This window comes from Takifugu rubripes, chromosome 1, assembly GCF_901000725.2.
Source record: "Takifugu rubripes chromosome 1, fTakRub1.2, whole genome shotgun sequence".
Taxonomy (NCBI): Eukaryota; Metazoa; Chordata; class Actinopteri; order Tetraodontiformes; family Tetraodontidae; genus Takifugu; species Takifugu rubripes.
Window position 1 is genome coordinate 16,381,193 of NC_042285.1, and position 15,486 is coordinate 16,396,678.

A 15,486-nucleotide genomic window follows, 5' to 3' on the forward strand; every position below is an offset into this window, starting at 1 on the left:
CCATCACTGCTCACCATTCTCTGATTTCTGTGTTATTGGATGTTTTGTTGTACTTGTGTTTGGGTTGTACATTGTTACAGAGATTAGCCATTCTCCCTCTGCTAGCTGCACCTACAGCCATAATAATGTCATGGATAATGTCACCTCTATAATCAGCTGCTGGCTACACCTCAGTGGCCTTGACCTTTGGGAAGCCCTCACGCTGACATACAGGCCAATATACGGGCAACACGGTCACATCTGATAGACAAAGTTATAATTCTATTATCATTCAGGGCAGTTCAAGCTGACATCTGAAGATAGCGTTTGGGCAAGCGTGGGTAAAAAAAAATGTTTAAGTTTTGCATAATCGACTCTACATGCAGGTAGTGAATTATTGCATGATTTTACTGAAAGCACTTCCTGTTGGAGTGCATCAGCAGGGCTCTACAGCCAGTAAAGGAGCAGCTGCAGTGATGTGTTTGCTGCAGACCTCTGCTGCCTCTCCTCCTTGCTTCTGCACAAGCACATCCATTTAGACATGAGGCTTAATTAGATTCTGAATCCGGGACAGAACTCTCCAACTACATAAATATTTTAGAGGAAAGCATCAGACAAGTCAGCCGATCTGACTGTTCTCTGTCTTTTTCATCTCCTTTGTTTCTCTCTTTCTTTTGTACTCTCCTGTCAATGCACAAAAACACGCTGCGAGGATTTCAGTATGCACATATTGTTGTGGTACGCACAGCCTCACACATCCATGCAGGTTCTTGAGATGATTTATTGGCACGAAAAGCTCTCAAGAATTCATTTTTATCCTGGATTCCTATCCTGGATTCTTGTTGCTTACCAAAGCAGGCGAGTACATACTGTACATAAACTGGGGCAGTGTCGTAATGGGGATAATGATTATTACATTATTAATCAACCAGCCTTCATACTCTTCTGACTCAAAATGTAGTTGTAGCTTCAGCGCTTGCTAATTTCTGCTCTTTCCTAACCTAACTGAATACAAACTATGCTTTGTAAACAAGTCATGGTGGTCATGGAACACAACAATTCCTGCTTTTTCCACAATCTGCTCTTTTGTTTGATTGAGCTCTAATGCTCTTCTGGTTGGGCTTTAGTACACATCATGATCGAGGTTTGCTGGAGGGAAAAGATGGGTTAAAATTGAGGGGTTGGGTTGCTTGAGCTCAACCATGAAACAGGCCTCTCTGTCATTTATCCAGTCAAATCCAGCATGTGGTCACTTTCTGCAGTGCTTTGACCTCCGAAACCACCAATATCACCATTGATCAGAATGGAGAAGAGACGGATGAAGCCAGCTGTGGAGTAAAGGTGTGAAGAAAACAAACCACGTGATGAAATGTAAGCCTGTGCAAGCAGGAGCAAGAAGGAAAATGACAGGATTCAATTTAGCTTTTCACCTCTGTGCTATCGATCAATATCCACCTGATGAATGATGGACCTGATGGACTGGCCTCCCTCCGCTGTGATACCAGCCTGTCAGGGAATACAGTATTGTGTATTATTGCAGTGAATGCTGCTGAATCCATAAGAACAAACATGTTTCAGTTCAACTCTACCTTTTTTGTTTGTTTGTTTTTTTAGAATTTTAGCATTGGTTTCTTATGTGTGCCTGCAGCCTTGTCGTATTTGCTTGTCGTATCTGGAAGCAACATAAAACCAAAGTAAACATTAAATTTATCACATTCATCTACCAAATTTTGATACAGAGGAAATGGCTGCAGTTTTATAAAGCATTACAATATCTTGAGATGCTGATTGCTGTATCTCCAAAAGATGAGGAACAAATGAAAATATCAGGTAGAATATCAAAATTGAATTACCGTATTTTCCGGACTATAAATCGCACTTTTTTTCATAGTTTGTCAGGGGGTGCGACTTGTACTCCGGAGCGACTTAAATAAATACATTATTACAGAATTTCACATGTTCGTTATTTTCACATTGACAACCACAAGAGGGCGCTCTATGCGTGTGTACTGAGGAATGAGTTCCTTTAGCGACGCAGAAGTAGAAGCGGTGCTTCGTCTATGGAGTTAGACTTGATTGTTTGGTAAACTTGCTCGGATGTTCTTTATGCTATAGTTATCTGAATAACTGTTAATATGTTACGTTAACAAAGCAGACTCGTACTCAGTTCGTTGTGGGTCATGTAGCTGAATTTGTTACGTTAGCATACCGTAACCCTATTGCTAATCCATGCTAATTGCCTTTCAAGATGAAATGTATGTTCTTGGTCTCGGATTTTATCAAATAAATTTTCCCTCAAAATGCGACTTATAGTCCAGTGTGACTTATATATCTATTTTTCTTCTTTATTATGCACTTTTTGGCTAGTGCGATTTAAACTCCGGAGCGACATATAGTCAAGAAAATACAATTTTTAAAAAATCAAGCCAATCAAATATCCCCCAAGGACCAACCAGCTGGGATTCTGCATCTGTTCTTTGATGTCCCTTGTTTTAAAGCACAAAATAGATAAAGAAGTGTATTCTTCCATTTCAAATTAACCTTCATGGAACAACACAATCACTGTTGTCACTGTTTACTAAACATCTTTAATAACCAAAGAATATAACCCACCAAAAACCATTTTATTATCTTAAATGAAACAGATGGCAGGAATCAAAGGCAGGAATAAGCCATTAACGAGCAGCACTTGTCTGCAGAATTACCAAAAGACGATCACTACGTTATAGAATGTGGTAAATATTTCAAAGCTGGTGACCTGATGAACATCAAATGATTTCCCTTCCCTCGACAGCCAACTCAGACCAACACATCCCATCATGAGGACTCTGGATGTGATAGAACCACAGAGGGGTTTGATAGTAGCACGGTGAGGCCACAAAAAGCTGAAATATTCTTGGCCATTGTGTTTGTGTCCTCGTTAGTGAATCAAACCCTGCAGATAATTAACCACATGGCCAAATAAATGCTAAAGAAATAAACCAGTTTTGGGACTTTCATCAACAGCGAGACTCTATTTTTGTCTTACTCAGTTTATCAATGGTGTCTGTTTGCTGGGTATCAGCATCACTGGGAGGGTTATTGGACGCAGACCTGGCCTGGTGGCAGCCTCCAGCTGCCATTAAAAAATAAAGAAACAGCAGGATTTTATATTTTATCAATGAAGAGCCACCACGATGGTCTGTAAATGGATGAAAACAATAGTTCCCAGTATCCTGCCACAGCTGGATTAACCTTATTAAAAGTATGTTTGAGTGGACTTCCAAGCCTTTGTTTTATTCCATGAGTGTTTCACCTCTTTCCTCTGCTGTCTTTTTTTTTAATTAATTTATTTATTGTACTGTGTGTGTCTCAAACCACAAGAGGAAATTGCACACGGGTGTGAGTGATAACGACGTGTGAAATTAGCCGCAGTGGAACCTGCAGTCTGCATAAACAACGGCTCCCAAAGTTGAGATGGCATTTTTTTTTCCCGAGCTGCATTTCTACTGGGGGAGATTAGTGACAGCTCAGCCTCTCATGGAGCACAGCTGTGCAATAGCAAGGCATGCACGCACACGGGCACGCACGCGCGTGCACACACACACGCCACAGAGAGAAGAAATTACTGGAATTGTAATAATACATGACAGTCTGACACCAGCATAGGCAAACAGAGATTTCCCCATAGGAAAACCCAAACACACACACACACACACACTCACACACACACACACACACAAACGCACACACACACACATGCTGGATTTTGAGGTTGTTTGAATTGGAAGAGCTTGGGTTGCTGCTTTCTTAGCTGCCTGTGTTGCACCATATTATGTACAGGTTATCTACGTCTTCGTAGCGTGTCCAGCATCAGCATGATGGATGGGGGCCGCACTCAGCTTCGACTTTACAACTTAGTGGGCTACTATCTGCATGTGTAAAACTGCGCATGATGTAGGGGAGACATGGACCTTACGATTTCACGCCTGGCCATTTGCTCCGTACCGCGCCAACCGTGACCAGCGTTGCACATTTCCAAACTTTGCCTGTACAATAAAGAGCCATTTATGAGGAACAATGTCCCGCTCCCCTTCAATCCTGCCCCCCCCGCTTTTGGGGAGATACCATTGAATACCCGAGTGCATTAATTTGAGCGTCAAATGACTTTCCCCAGTTGGCCGAATCCTGACAAGCTCTCTGTTCTCCTAAAAAAGAGCCCTTTATTATCAAGAGAAGGGAAGAAAAGATGAGCAGGGACAGAGAGAGAAAGAGAGAGGGAGAGTCTTGCTGACACCCTTTCGTGCACAACAGGGGAAATTTTCTGTTCTAAAACGGGTTCTGGTTAATTTGAAGTCAATTGGAGAGTTATTAAAGGATCGGAGTGAGCTGTACTGAACTTGGTCAAGGGCAACAAACGCACCCTGGTTTCTCTGGGAAACAATAGAAACAGAACTGTCACCTTGAGAACAGCTTGGAAGTTAGCACATACTAATTTTGGCCTCTGATACATTCCTAAGCAGGTTCCTTCCAGAAGCCCACCACATGCAGAGCAAATCTCATTGTTGGGGATTTGCCTTATTTTTATTAGCTATATTGTTTTGGGTTTATCTCGCAAAGATTTGTGTTGCCTTTGAAATTACTCTTCCAATATGTATGCAAATTGTCGACTGCTGCAGAACACCTACTGCAGAAATTAGATTTCAGTCATTCCCCCGTTGCTGGTGTATCCTTTCAGTGGTCCTCGGGTGCAGGTTCACCATCATGAATGTAACAGAATCCTGCATTACAGACAACAACAGTTCACAGCCAAACAGTAATCATGTGAGATGGAGCGAAATGGAGGCTGCAATTCAACGCAAATAAACATGATTGACTTTATTAATGTGGGCCGGCTGGAGAAGTTAATGTGAGTAATGGCTTTGATTTATTGGTGAGTCTCAAATTAAGCTGTTTTAATGCATCCAGCATCCTGTGGCCTCCCAAAAAGAGCACCTAGCTTCATCATTTAAATGAATTCACAGAAGTTTCCTTTACTGACCCTCCTAAATAAGCATACAAGAAATAGAAAAAGGGATTTACAAGGGGTTGAAAAAAATAGATCATTGTGCCAGTTTAGAGTTCACTGATTGCGTGAGCTGATTGGCTTATTTCATGCTTGACAATTGCTAGTTTATTCAAAGATGTGACTTGTAACCGCCAATCATTTTCACGCAGCCGCACAGAGCTGCAATTATAGACACTGCCAAGCCGGCGTGTCGCTGCAGCTCTCAACGGCCAAACATCTGCTTCATTATCTATCACTAAAGGAAAACTCTTCCGGTCCAAGTTTGGCACAAATTGTGAAAGAAAAGATGTGAATTGGCTATTTTTTGCTTAGCTCTCAGTCACTTAAGCAGCTTGAGTGACAGCAATTGCATACCATGATTTATTTATTGACCTGCTTTGTTCTGATAGACTGTAATAACCCTTTTGTCGTAACAATAACAATCATTTATATTGTGCAGGTTCACCAAATTTGAGCAGGTTGACAGAAACACAAATTAGTTTACCTCTTTGCAATGAAATCCCTGCTTTACAGGGTCTCTTATCACGATGAAAAAACAGGCAAGTGAGGAAAAATAGGGCATTGAGCTGCTTTTGATGTTTTTTTTTTATTTATTTAATTGGGTTTGCATTACCTTTACAGTTTGAATCATATGAAATTGCAGAAAAATGTCCCACAATTTTAATAACTCATTTTTCGTGCACCTGTAAACAGCAAAACCCTCAAACTGTTTGCATCGAGGACAAGAGGAACAGTCAAACATGAATTATTGAAGGACTTTTCATCCACATAAACCTGAACGTGTACTTTTAATGACAATGTACAGACACACATGCTCGTAAATCAATAGTTTGAGTCTCTTTATTGTTCACTGACTTGTATCTCTGAGATCTGCAGATCTTTTTTCTAACTCTTCATCAGTAATCAATTCCAGCACTGTCACACATTTTCCTCGATGTGATCCCTTAATATCAGGACTGTTCCAATGGACTGATTGGCTTAGACCCACTTGGGACCAGACTTTTAATAACAAGCTGTGGTAGACCATCAGCATGGCCCCCATGCTGATAAAAGCCAATAAAATACAACACTTATACCTGTTAAGGTCCAGCAAAGGGTTAACTGGACTGTAGAATGCAACTGGAAGATGTTTCCCACCTCACCCAAAAGGCTTCTTCAGTTCTGTTTGGTTTGGGGGAGTTGAATCTATTTCACCTAATGCAGTATGAAAGGGCTGAATGCCCATCATAGGGGAGTGGCCTTCCTGAACAGCTGTCACTCGTGCTTGACAAAGGTCCATAGAAACCAGCTGATGGGGCCGGGTGAGTCGTTAAGGTCACATGTCCCAGGAGAGCAAAGTGTTCACGCTTTGGTGTGAATGGGTTTTTACCAGTTGTTACTGGTATAAGTGGATGAGAGATTATGCTCCTCTGTTATATAACCCCCCCCCCTCTGTTTAGAGATAGTCATTTTAGCCTGACCCTCACCTTGACCTTCATGGATTACCATCACCTGGGTGCATTAGGAAGCTACACGGTATAACTCATCCCATTTCTGCTGTACAGTGAGGCATTGATGTTCTTTTCCAACACCACCACACTGCAGCACATGTTTCTGACTGACATCACATGTGTGACAGCACGAGATTGTTGCTGTGTTTAATACTATTGGATGTATGATTTCATGCTGTATATCAGGATAATAAACCATTCTGGGCTCAAAGTCTGGTGATAATAAAGCAGCTCGTATCCTCTGTCCAATTCTTACTGCTCTCTCGGTTGCTTTGATGTGCCATTTGATCAGTAATGTGTGCTCAGATGTATTGGGATAATACAGCCATACATTGGGTGTGTTTATTGTTCCCTACTGTGGTTCCTTTGCCAGACACGCCACTGTTATTTCTCTTACCTTTGAAGCAAACAGCTGTATTTGTTTTCTGTGTGACAATCTGAGCCAGCTTTACGGTATTGTTAGTTAAAAGGAAAAATAACCTGGTCAATTTCTGCCATTTAAACAGTTAGGAATGTCTTTGAGGTTGCTGGTTATGTCTGCATTAATAACCAGCTTCATATATTCTGCAGTGTATTAAACACAAACTATTTATAATTTCTCCAAAGCTCATTTGAAAACAAGCTAAAAGGCTATATACACGAGAGACTGAGATGGAGTCTTGTGTACAGAGTGGGCGTAAGCTGAGTAGGAGAGAAAGAAAATGAGAGCGACAGAAGAGTTATTAAGAGTTCTTATCCACATATAGATCACAGAATGTCTTCCTGGCCTGTGAGAACCCTTCTGCCCACCCAACATCTGATAATTACACTTCATTAGGAGAGCAGGTAGTGATGAGGGAAGAGGGGCTGACGGTCGAGGACAACGTGATACAGCGAGAGCGGAAAGGGAGGCAAATTTGCGTTAAATGCTGCTGCCATGAAAGATAATGGGAACTTGATTAGGGAGGAAAGAAAAACAACAAGTGGTGTGAAGCCACACTTTAGCCACAGAGTGTGGTTTGGGAGGATGTGTGGCTTGTTTGTGTGGCTCATGCATGAATGTTCTAGATTTATGGCAGCTCAGGGGTCTGTATTTATTGCCTTGGTAAGACAGACAGATCGGCCTCTGCAGAATGTAATAAGGCCTCTGCTCGACCCACACGTGTCCTGTAGCTTCACAGTCCTGCACACATGCAGCAGCATTGTCCTGCAGTGGTGCTGCAGTTCGTAATTAGATGCATGTTTAATAAGCGTGTGGGAGTGTGTGCATATGGAAGCGTACATATAGTGTAGGTTTGTCCGAGGGTGGTCAGACAGACTGACTTCTGAGGGTGTGATGTTCCAGAGGTGCATGGCTGCAAAGAACAAAAGCAAAAAAAGCTGCACTTGTGCCAGTGAACGTGCTGGCTGTCAGCAGAGAGAAAGAGGTGAAGAAAAAGAGAGAGAGGGAGAGAGAAACAGAGGAAAAGCTTGGGGGGGGGGGGGGGGGGGGGGGGGACTGCAGTATTCCTCATCACATTGATTTTCACCCCAGCAGCGGGAGGTGGGAAATGTCAGGCTCTAATTGAGTTGATAAAGCCGTTTTGAGTTTCAGACGTAAATATAGTTTCGATCACAAAAGGCCACCTCAACACCAGCTCCCCTCCTCAACCTCCCCCTCAACCCCCCCACGAGGCCGACACAGAAGGAAAAGGGCTCCTCGTTGTGTATTTACACATGCAGGTCATTCAGAATCCTCCTCACCTCTGCGGGTGAAAGCAGGTGACACAATGTTCGAAGACTGGATTTGGATTATTTTATTTATTTATTTTTTTGCCCTTTGTGGTGGGGGAAGGTTATCACCTGTGATGGCGAGATGAAGGCAGAGGTCATATCCATTAGAGGAGCAGAGGGTGAATAATGAAAAGGCTGAATGGGGCCTGGTGATGATTACAGCTGGCTTTGTTTACATTTAGGGAAATTCTGTTTGAGAAGAAGAGACTGTCTTCCACACTCCCACTGCAAATGGGGGTCTCAGCAGTAACACAGAGTTTTATAATCAAGTTTAAAGTTAGCAGGAGTGCGGGTGAACTCATGAGAGTTACATCTGCAGGGGTTTGCACTCATTATCAGAATAGATAATTAGTAGTCTGTGTCTCACACACCCACATCATCTCACATCCATATGTGAACACCAACGCACACACATGGTTGTGGTTAACCGGGATAGTAATTAACAGGAATAATTAGTCCCACGATCATTCATATACGCGCTCGCCTCCAAACACAAGTGCACATTGCCTTTGTTTCGTTTAAGAATATTAATGCTGCACTTAGCTGTCCCTGTGAGGCTCAGGATCACTCACGGACATACACGCATGCGTCCTATTACTTGATCGGCTCACACTCATCATCGCCGTGGTAACGTGCCCTCAAACACACCTGCTGGAGAAATAAAAGAAATGGAGGCCAAGTACTCCAAGAGCGATTGCTGAATGTGAGGCGACCTCCAGCTTGGGGCTCTACATGTGTACAGTCAGAACCCAAAAGTGTGAGTTGTCAACAGCAACACATCCATAATGCATGGACTGGCTTTTGATTTGATCTGGTAAATGGGCTGTCCTACTTTCCCTGTACAGCAAACACGCTAACTTAGGAGGACAGCTAGTTCAGATTGAAGGGTCTTTGGTGAACGACTGAGCAGCACGTTAGCTAAAGCAAAAGAGGTCTGAGACCAAGACAACACACATGCATGTGTATGCGTACGAGAGCAGGACACAAGAATAACTGAAGGGACGTAACCTGCCATAAATCTTCTGCACAATAGGGTCGTAACTCTGTAAATCCTTTACACATGATTTGTGGCTCAAAGAGGCTGAACTACATTTATATCCATGCAGCGGCCCCATCTACACGCTGTACACTGGTTATCGTTGGATGAGTGCTGATGGTCTTGCTGGAGCTATTAATTGAGAAGTCTTTCATGTTGTGTATTATATAACGTCAGTGTAAATAGTGCATCTTTATATTTTTATGCACTTTCACGGGCAAAAATATCCACTATGAATGACCAAGTTGATTTGTTGCAACACTTATGACAGAATAATATCTGGTAATATCTTGTATTTTTGTACTTACTGTGCGTATGATGGCAAATTTTGATTATTTCCTTTTACATAATCTTACCACCAGCCCAGTCCTGTACTGACGTCTCTCCTGTCCTTTGTCTTCCAACAGTGGACGGCTGCACAGATTGGTCGGTGGACTACCTGAAGTATCGAGTGCTTCAGGGTGAGCCAGTGCGACTGAAGTGCGCTCTGTTCTATGGGTACATCCGGGCCAATTATAGCCAGGCTCAGAGTGTGGGCCTCAGTCTCATGTGGTACCGCAGCTCTGGCCTGGGCCACAGCGACTTCGAGGAGCCCATTTCGTTCGATGGCACGCGTATGAGCAAGGAGGAGGATGCCATTTGGTTCAGGCCCGCGGACATTCAGGACGCTGGACTTTATTCCTGTGTCTTACGGTAGGTCAACGCCAGGGAAACGCCGTTGTTGTCCTGAAGACGTCTTGATGCATTCTGCATTATAAGAAAAAGAAACAACAGCTAAAATAATCCCACAAAAGCAGGCATGCACAGACAGTGTAGTGGGCCGTTACAGGGAAGCCCTGTTAATATAGGATGCATAATTATGTTACTGTAATGTATTAACCTTTATGGTGGAAAGCATCCCTCACTAAAGGCCTCATTGCAGCTCTTCATGTCAGAGAGCTTTAATAAACTGAGTTAAAAGGCCTCTTAAAGACCAGAGAGGGTTGCTGATGCATTCAAAATCAATGTGTTTGTGCGCAGTGATACAAGAGTCCATAATTCATCACATTACTGCATTCTGAGGGACTCGTGTGGCAGAAGCATATCCGACTGTTTATTCCAACAAGTCTTTATTGTAACTGAAATATAGTCCTTTTAATTTCATATACTTTAATTCAGGTTATCATCATGTATTTTAACCTTGCACACACAGAACAGACACAATACAGCTGCTGGGTTTTACAGTAACAACATACTGTGTAGCAACGTGCGTCTCATTAGAAATGTCACTAATTACTGATGACCTTTTACCCGATTCCATGCTTATGTGACATCAATCCTAAATTTTTGTGTGCTGCAAAAATTGTTATCAGCTGACAAGTTGAGTAATAAGAAGAATCGGCATTCCCAGCAGAAGCTCACTTTGTACCATCATGACCAGTGTTCTTGTCACTGGTTCGACCGTTAAGGCTGATCTGTGTTCACCTAATGCCTATATTTTATGTGTGTGCATCGATGTAAATTGTCCTTTACCTGCGCTAAAGTACCCTGAGGTTCTCTTAGAGCGTAATTCTATGGATGACTAAAGTTGAAATAAAGTGCCCCCAGCTCCCTTTCTGTCGGATCATATCGAGCCAGGAGATTTGTGTCAAATACTCCTCAGAATGCAGCAAGATGTTTTCGCCCTGAGCTTGAATCAGCTGCCTTTTCGCTAAGAGATTAATCATTCCATGTATGGCCTGATCACATAAGACTCACACAAGAAAACTCCGTCCTCCATTCGTATTTCATAAATACACATTACTCTCATCACATTCCCATTAATTTGCAGATGGGCAAATAGAAAGATCTACTCTAAAATATTAGCATTTCAAATTGAAGGCACGGATGATTAACAAAAAATTCTATTTGGATTACTTTAGGTGGACCTAATGAAATAGCAGGTCAGGGTGTTTAATAATTAAATAATGAGTTACTCATCTGGAATAATGCCATTATCAATAAATGCAATTAAAAGCACATTACCTGTCACTCCATTGTAGAACGAGTCCACAATGTCTGTCATAATCAGACATTAGTTAATTTAATCTAAATTAACCCAGAGACTCATTCTAATTGGCACTTTGATGTCTTTCCCTGCCATAAATATCATAGTTTTCTGTTTTAGAACCTTTTTTTTCATGGGTTTATAAAAAGTGACATTTTTCACAAACATCCATTTGTTTATAATTAAACCAAAAGTGAAGGCAATATCCCTTTAAATATGCCACACAAATCAATCATATATAATAAGATGAATGCAATTACAGAGATGTAATTTTTGTTTTATTTTTGAAAAGAGACATTTCCAGTTTGCCAACATAATGAAATATCAGATAAACTGAACCCACTTTGATAGCAGACATGATTATGACCAAGGCTAAAGGATAAGATGCCCTGTTATGGAGTTTTATGATTGCACACAAGAAAACGCTCCATATGCGCTGTCTGGCAAACAAAACTCCACAATCATGTGGTGCAGCCCTTATAGATTGTGGTTTTATGGATAACAAAGTGATCATTGGTGCTGGGAGTTGCCCACACCATGTAATCACAGGAGGAAAAGCAGGGTTTTCAGGGTTCCTAAGGGGTGGGTGGTTCTGCAAGGGGAGCTAATGTGCTGCATTATGGGCTATATACTGCCCGACAAAGTTATTGGCCAGATTTTGAGCCTGTTTTTCAGAGAATGTAACCAAAATATGAATATAAATGCCCTCAAATAAATAGCCACCACTTCAAAGCTGGGGTACTGGTTCTGTTTGAATCCACTGAGCTGCAGCAAAAATGCCAAGATTAAAACATCATCGTCCTAATACCTAGGGAATCCAAATGTATACGGCAGAACAGTTCCCAGAAGCTCCGGGCATGTTGTGTGCTATCTGTAAATGTAGGTAAATCCCTCTGCGTTGAGTCGGGCTTTTCAGCGAAGCTCTCCAGATGTTTCTATCAGACAGAGATATGGAGGAACACTGAAGTGTTTCTCTTTCTCTCCCGTGGAAGTGCATGCATTTACTGGAGTGTGTGAACCTGCTCTGTCCATCTTTGTCTGCACATTTTACCCTAATCACCAGTTTTCATGTGAGGACGGCAGCATGTTTCCCATCTCTTTCACTCCTTTACTCCATTGTGTCATCACACGCGAGGTCTTTTCCATCAGTTTGGATCAGGGGTGGGCAAATCCAGTCCTCGAGGGCTGGATCCAAGCCAGACTTTCTGTCCTACAGGGAAACACTTTCACCCGGGGTTTCATTTAACTTGCTAAAAGTGGTTTCTCCCTGGTAGGATGCAAAACCTGGCTGGATTCCAGCCTTCATGGATTGGACCTGTCCATCAGAGGAGGACCTGTAGGACAGAAAGTCTGGCTTGGATCCGGCCCTCGATGCCCACCCCTGCTTTAGGTCGATCGTGCTTAATCATTTTAGAAGAATTTGTATATGGCGTGTGCTCGAGAACAGTAAAACCATCCTCCCTCCCACCATTACATTATTCACCACGCCAGACAATAATGTGCAGAAAATTACGAGCTAACGTGAGCCGCAGATTAATATCCCAAGCATATACACACCAGCAGAATCTGACAGACACCATAGCATGAATTGCACTCTGACTGTCCATCAATCAAGGAGCAGTGCTGACACCTTCCCACAATGCACAGGGTGCCTGCTGTGAATATTTAATAAGTGGAGATGTCTTCTATTGCTTCCCTGGGGACATCAGTGGCTCAGGTGCTTGACTGTGAGAGGTCATTTCCTATCATCTTCAGCTTATATCAACAAACCGAGGGATGGGGGAGATCATATGAATATGAGTAACATGTAAGCTTACATGACTGCAAAAATGTATGATGTTAATTGGATAAAAATAAATGAAAATTGTGCTTTATTAATTAAATGTAGATGTTGTTATATTCCTATGACTCTTTTCACTCTATCTTTATATTCCATGGCTGCGTGCAGAAATGTCGGTCTTTACAGTAAGTGTGCACATGTGTGCCCCTATCTGCATCTATGTTATATAATCCCGGGGGGGTCAGAGGTATATATATATATATATATATATATATATGACAAAGGTGACTGCCTTATTGCTTCCATAACTTGAGTAGATCATGTGAAAACTTGCCATTTACAGTGAATGGGAGCATCTGGCGAACCATAAATGTGATGTAATGAAAAGAAATGAAAACCCATATGGCAGTGTGCACCCCCCCCCCCCCCCCCCCCTCACCCCCACCCCCCATTCCCTTCCTTCACCTGAGTCAGTGACTGAGTCAAATGAGAGTCAGTCTGGGCCAGACGGGAAAGGAACAGAGCTCGGCTAACTGTATAAAAGCACGTGGCCTCTGCGTTTGAGGCCGATTTTATTGCGTTGATCTCACTTTCAATTGAAGAGAAACTGAAGTTTTAATACTATTTTAGATATCAGAGCTGTGGAAAGTGTTTGAATTTCTCTCTGCTTTGTCTTTCTCCTTTTGTGGAGCATCTGATATATACTTTCATTACCTTCATAGTCAGCCACAGCCACATCGCCTCTGTCCCACCGCACTTTTATAGCTCGCTGGCCCCGGAGCAGTTCCTGCTGAATTTATGCTGTTTTTGGTGGGATGCTGCAGAAACATCTCCTGGGTTACTAAAGGCACATCCATCATTAAATGAACTGATTTGGGGCCTATTCTAGCAATAATGGAAGTGTTAACAAAGGGGTTTTATCCCCCACCCCTTTTATTATCAGCAGTGTTTAACTTGAAGATGAGAGTGTGTACACTGATCAGGTTTGAGATCAGCTTCATGTTACAAAGACTCCATCTGACAGTTTGTGGAGGTGGGGACAGTGGTTGGAACATGTGTGAGCCGGAAGCCTGAAATTGTGTTTTTGACATTGGAGATAACAGAGAAGAGTGAATGATAGAGTGAGGGGAGATTAATGTGTGTGTGTGTGTGTGTGTGTGTGTGTGTGTGTGTGTGTGTGTGTGTGTGTGTGTGTGTGTGTGTGTGTGTGTGTGTGTGTGGTGGGCCTCGGTCTTTGTGATGACCAAGCAGCTTTAATCTTTGTGAGACCTTATCAGCAGTTGTCTAACCCCACCCCTCATAAATCCATTAGTGACCATGAGTGTGACTCATTGACTCGATAAAGCTGCTGAACACATTATTGCTCGCCAGCAGAACAGCAGAGGCAGAGTGGTACACACAAACAAATGACTTCGGAACAAATAACCTGTATAAAGCACTGTGAATTTGATAGGATCATCTGTTTTGTTGCAGCACATCATTGATAAATGAGTCACTGTATGTTCCTCCAACTGACCAAAAAAACCCAAATCAACTTTTGGATTGATTGGAGACCCTAAACTACCCCCCAGGTGTGTGCGTGGGTGTGTGCGGGTGTGTGTGTGTGGTCCATGAGGAACTGGTGGCCTGTCCAGGTTCCCTGTCTGGCTGCAGGGATCCAGTATCTCCAGGACCCAAATTAGGAATAAGCAGCAGTAAAAAGAAAATGGATGGATGAAGTAAAGATGCAGCTGTGGTTTAACTTGATCGATTCTTTTTTTTTTTTTAATTGCTGGACCTAGAAAAAGATGGAGAATATGCATCCTCTGGGCTGGAGCTAGACTCTGATAGCAGTGCTAAAAGAAAAGTAAATTCAAGGTCTTTTGCTAAATAATCCTGATATTGTTTTTTTTTTCTGCTCAAATATTGAATCCTGCCTTCAGGTTCAGCGTATGGTTTGACCTGTGTTTTATCTATTTTATTAGACTTAATGTCAACACTGAGAGGAAAGTTGATGTAATGTAAAGTGCAGCAAAGATGCTGAGCTACAAGTTTACATTCAAATGCTGCCTGCATCAGTAAATATAGAGTCTGTGTTAAAGTTATGGTATTTACATCTAATCATCCACTGATCCTCAAATCTGTTTGTACCCTGTTCCCAGAAACTCCACCTACTGCATGAAGGTGTCCATGTCCCTGACTGTGGCAGAGAATGACAGCAACCTGTGCTACAATTCCAACATGAGACGCAAGGAGAAGGCAGAGCTGAGCAAGAGCAAAGAAATCCTCTGCCCTGACATCGACGACTACGTGGAGCCAGGCAAAGATCCAGACATCACCTGGTATAAGGTGAGCGGATTCCTGACCAGCCATGTTTACTGTTGTTGGTTGTTTTTT

General features: G+C 42.4%; 1 protein-coding gene across 4 annotated transcripts in view; it reads left to right on the top strand.

Annotated features, from left to right (window-relative positions):
• The window catches only part of il1rapl1a (interleukin 1 receptor accessory protein-like 1a), a 115,372-nt gene that overhangs the window by 44,608 nt on the left and 55,278 nt on the right, over positions 1–15,486 (top strand). For all 4 annotated transcript variants that reach the window (XM_029836572.1, XM_003961804.3, XM_029836585.1 and 1 more), the window contains exons 3-4: positions 9,712–9,997; positions 15,252–15,438. In XM_029836572.1, the coding sequence (XP_029692432.1) occupies positions 9,712–9,997; positions 15,252–15,438 (473 nt within the window). The remainder of the gene's footprint in view (positions 1–9,711; positions 9,998–15,251; positions 15,439–15,486) is intronic.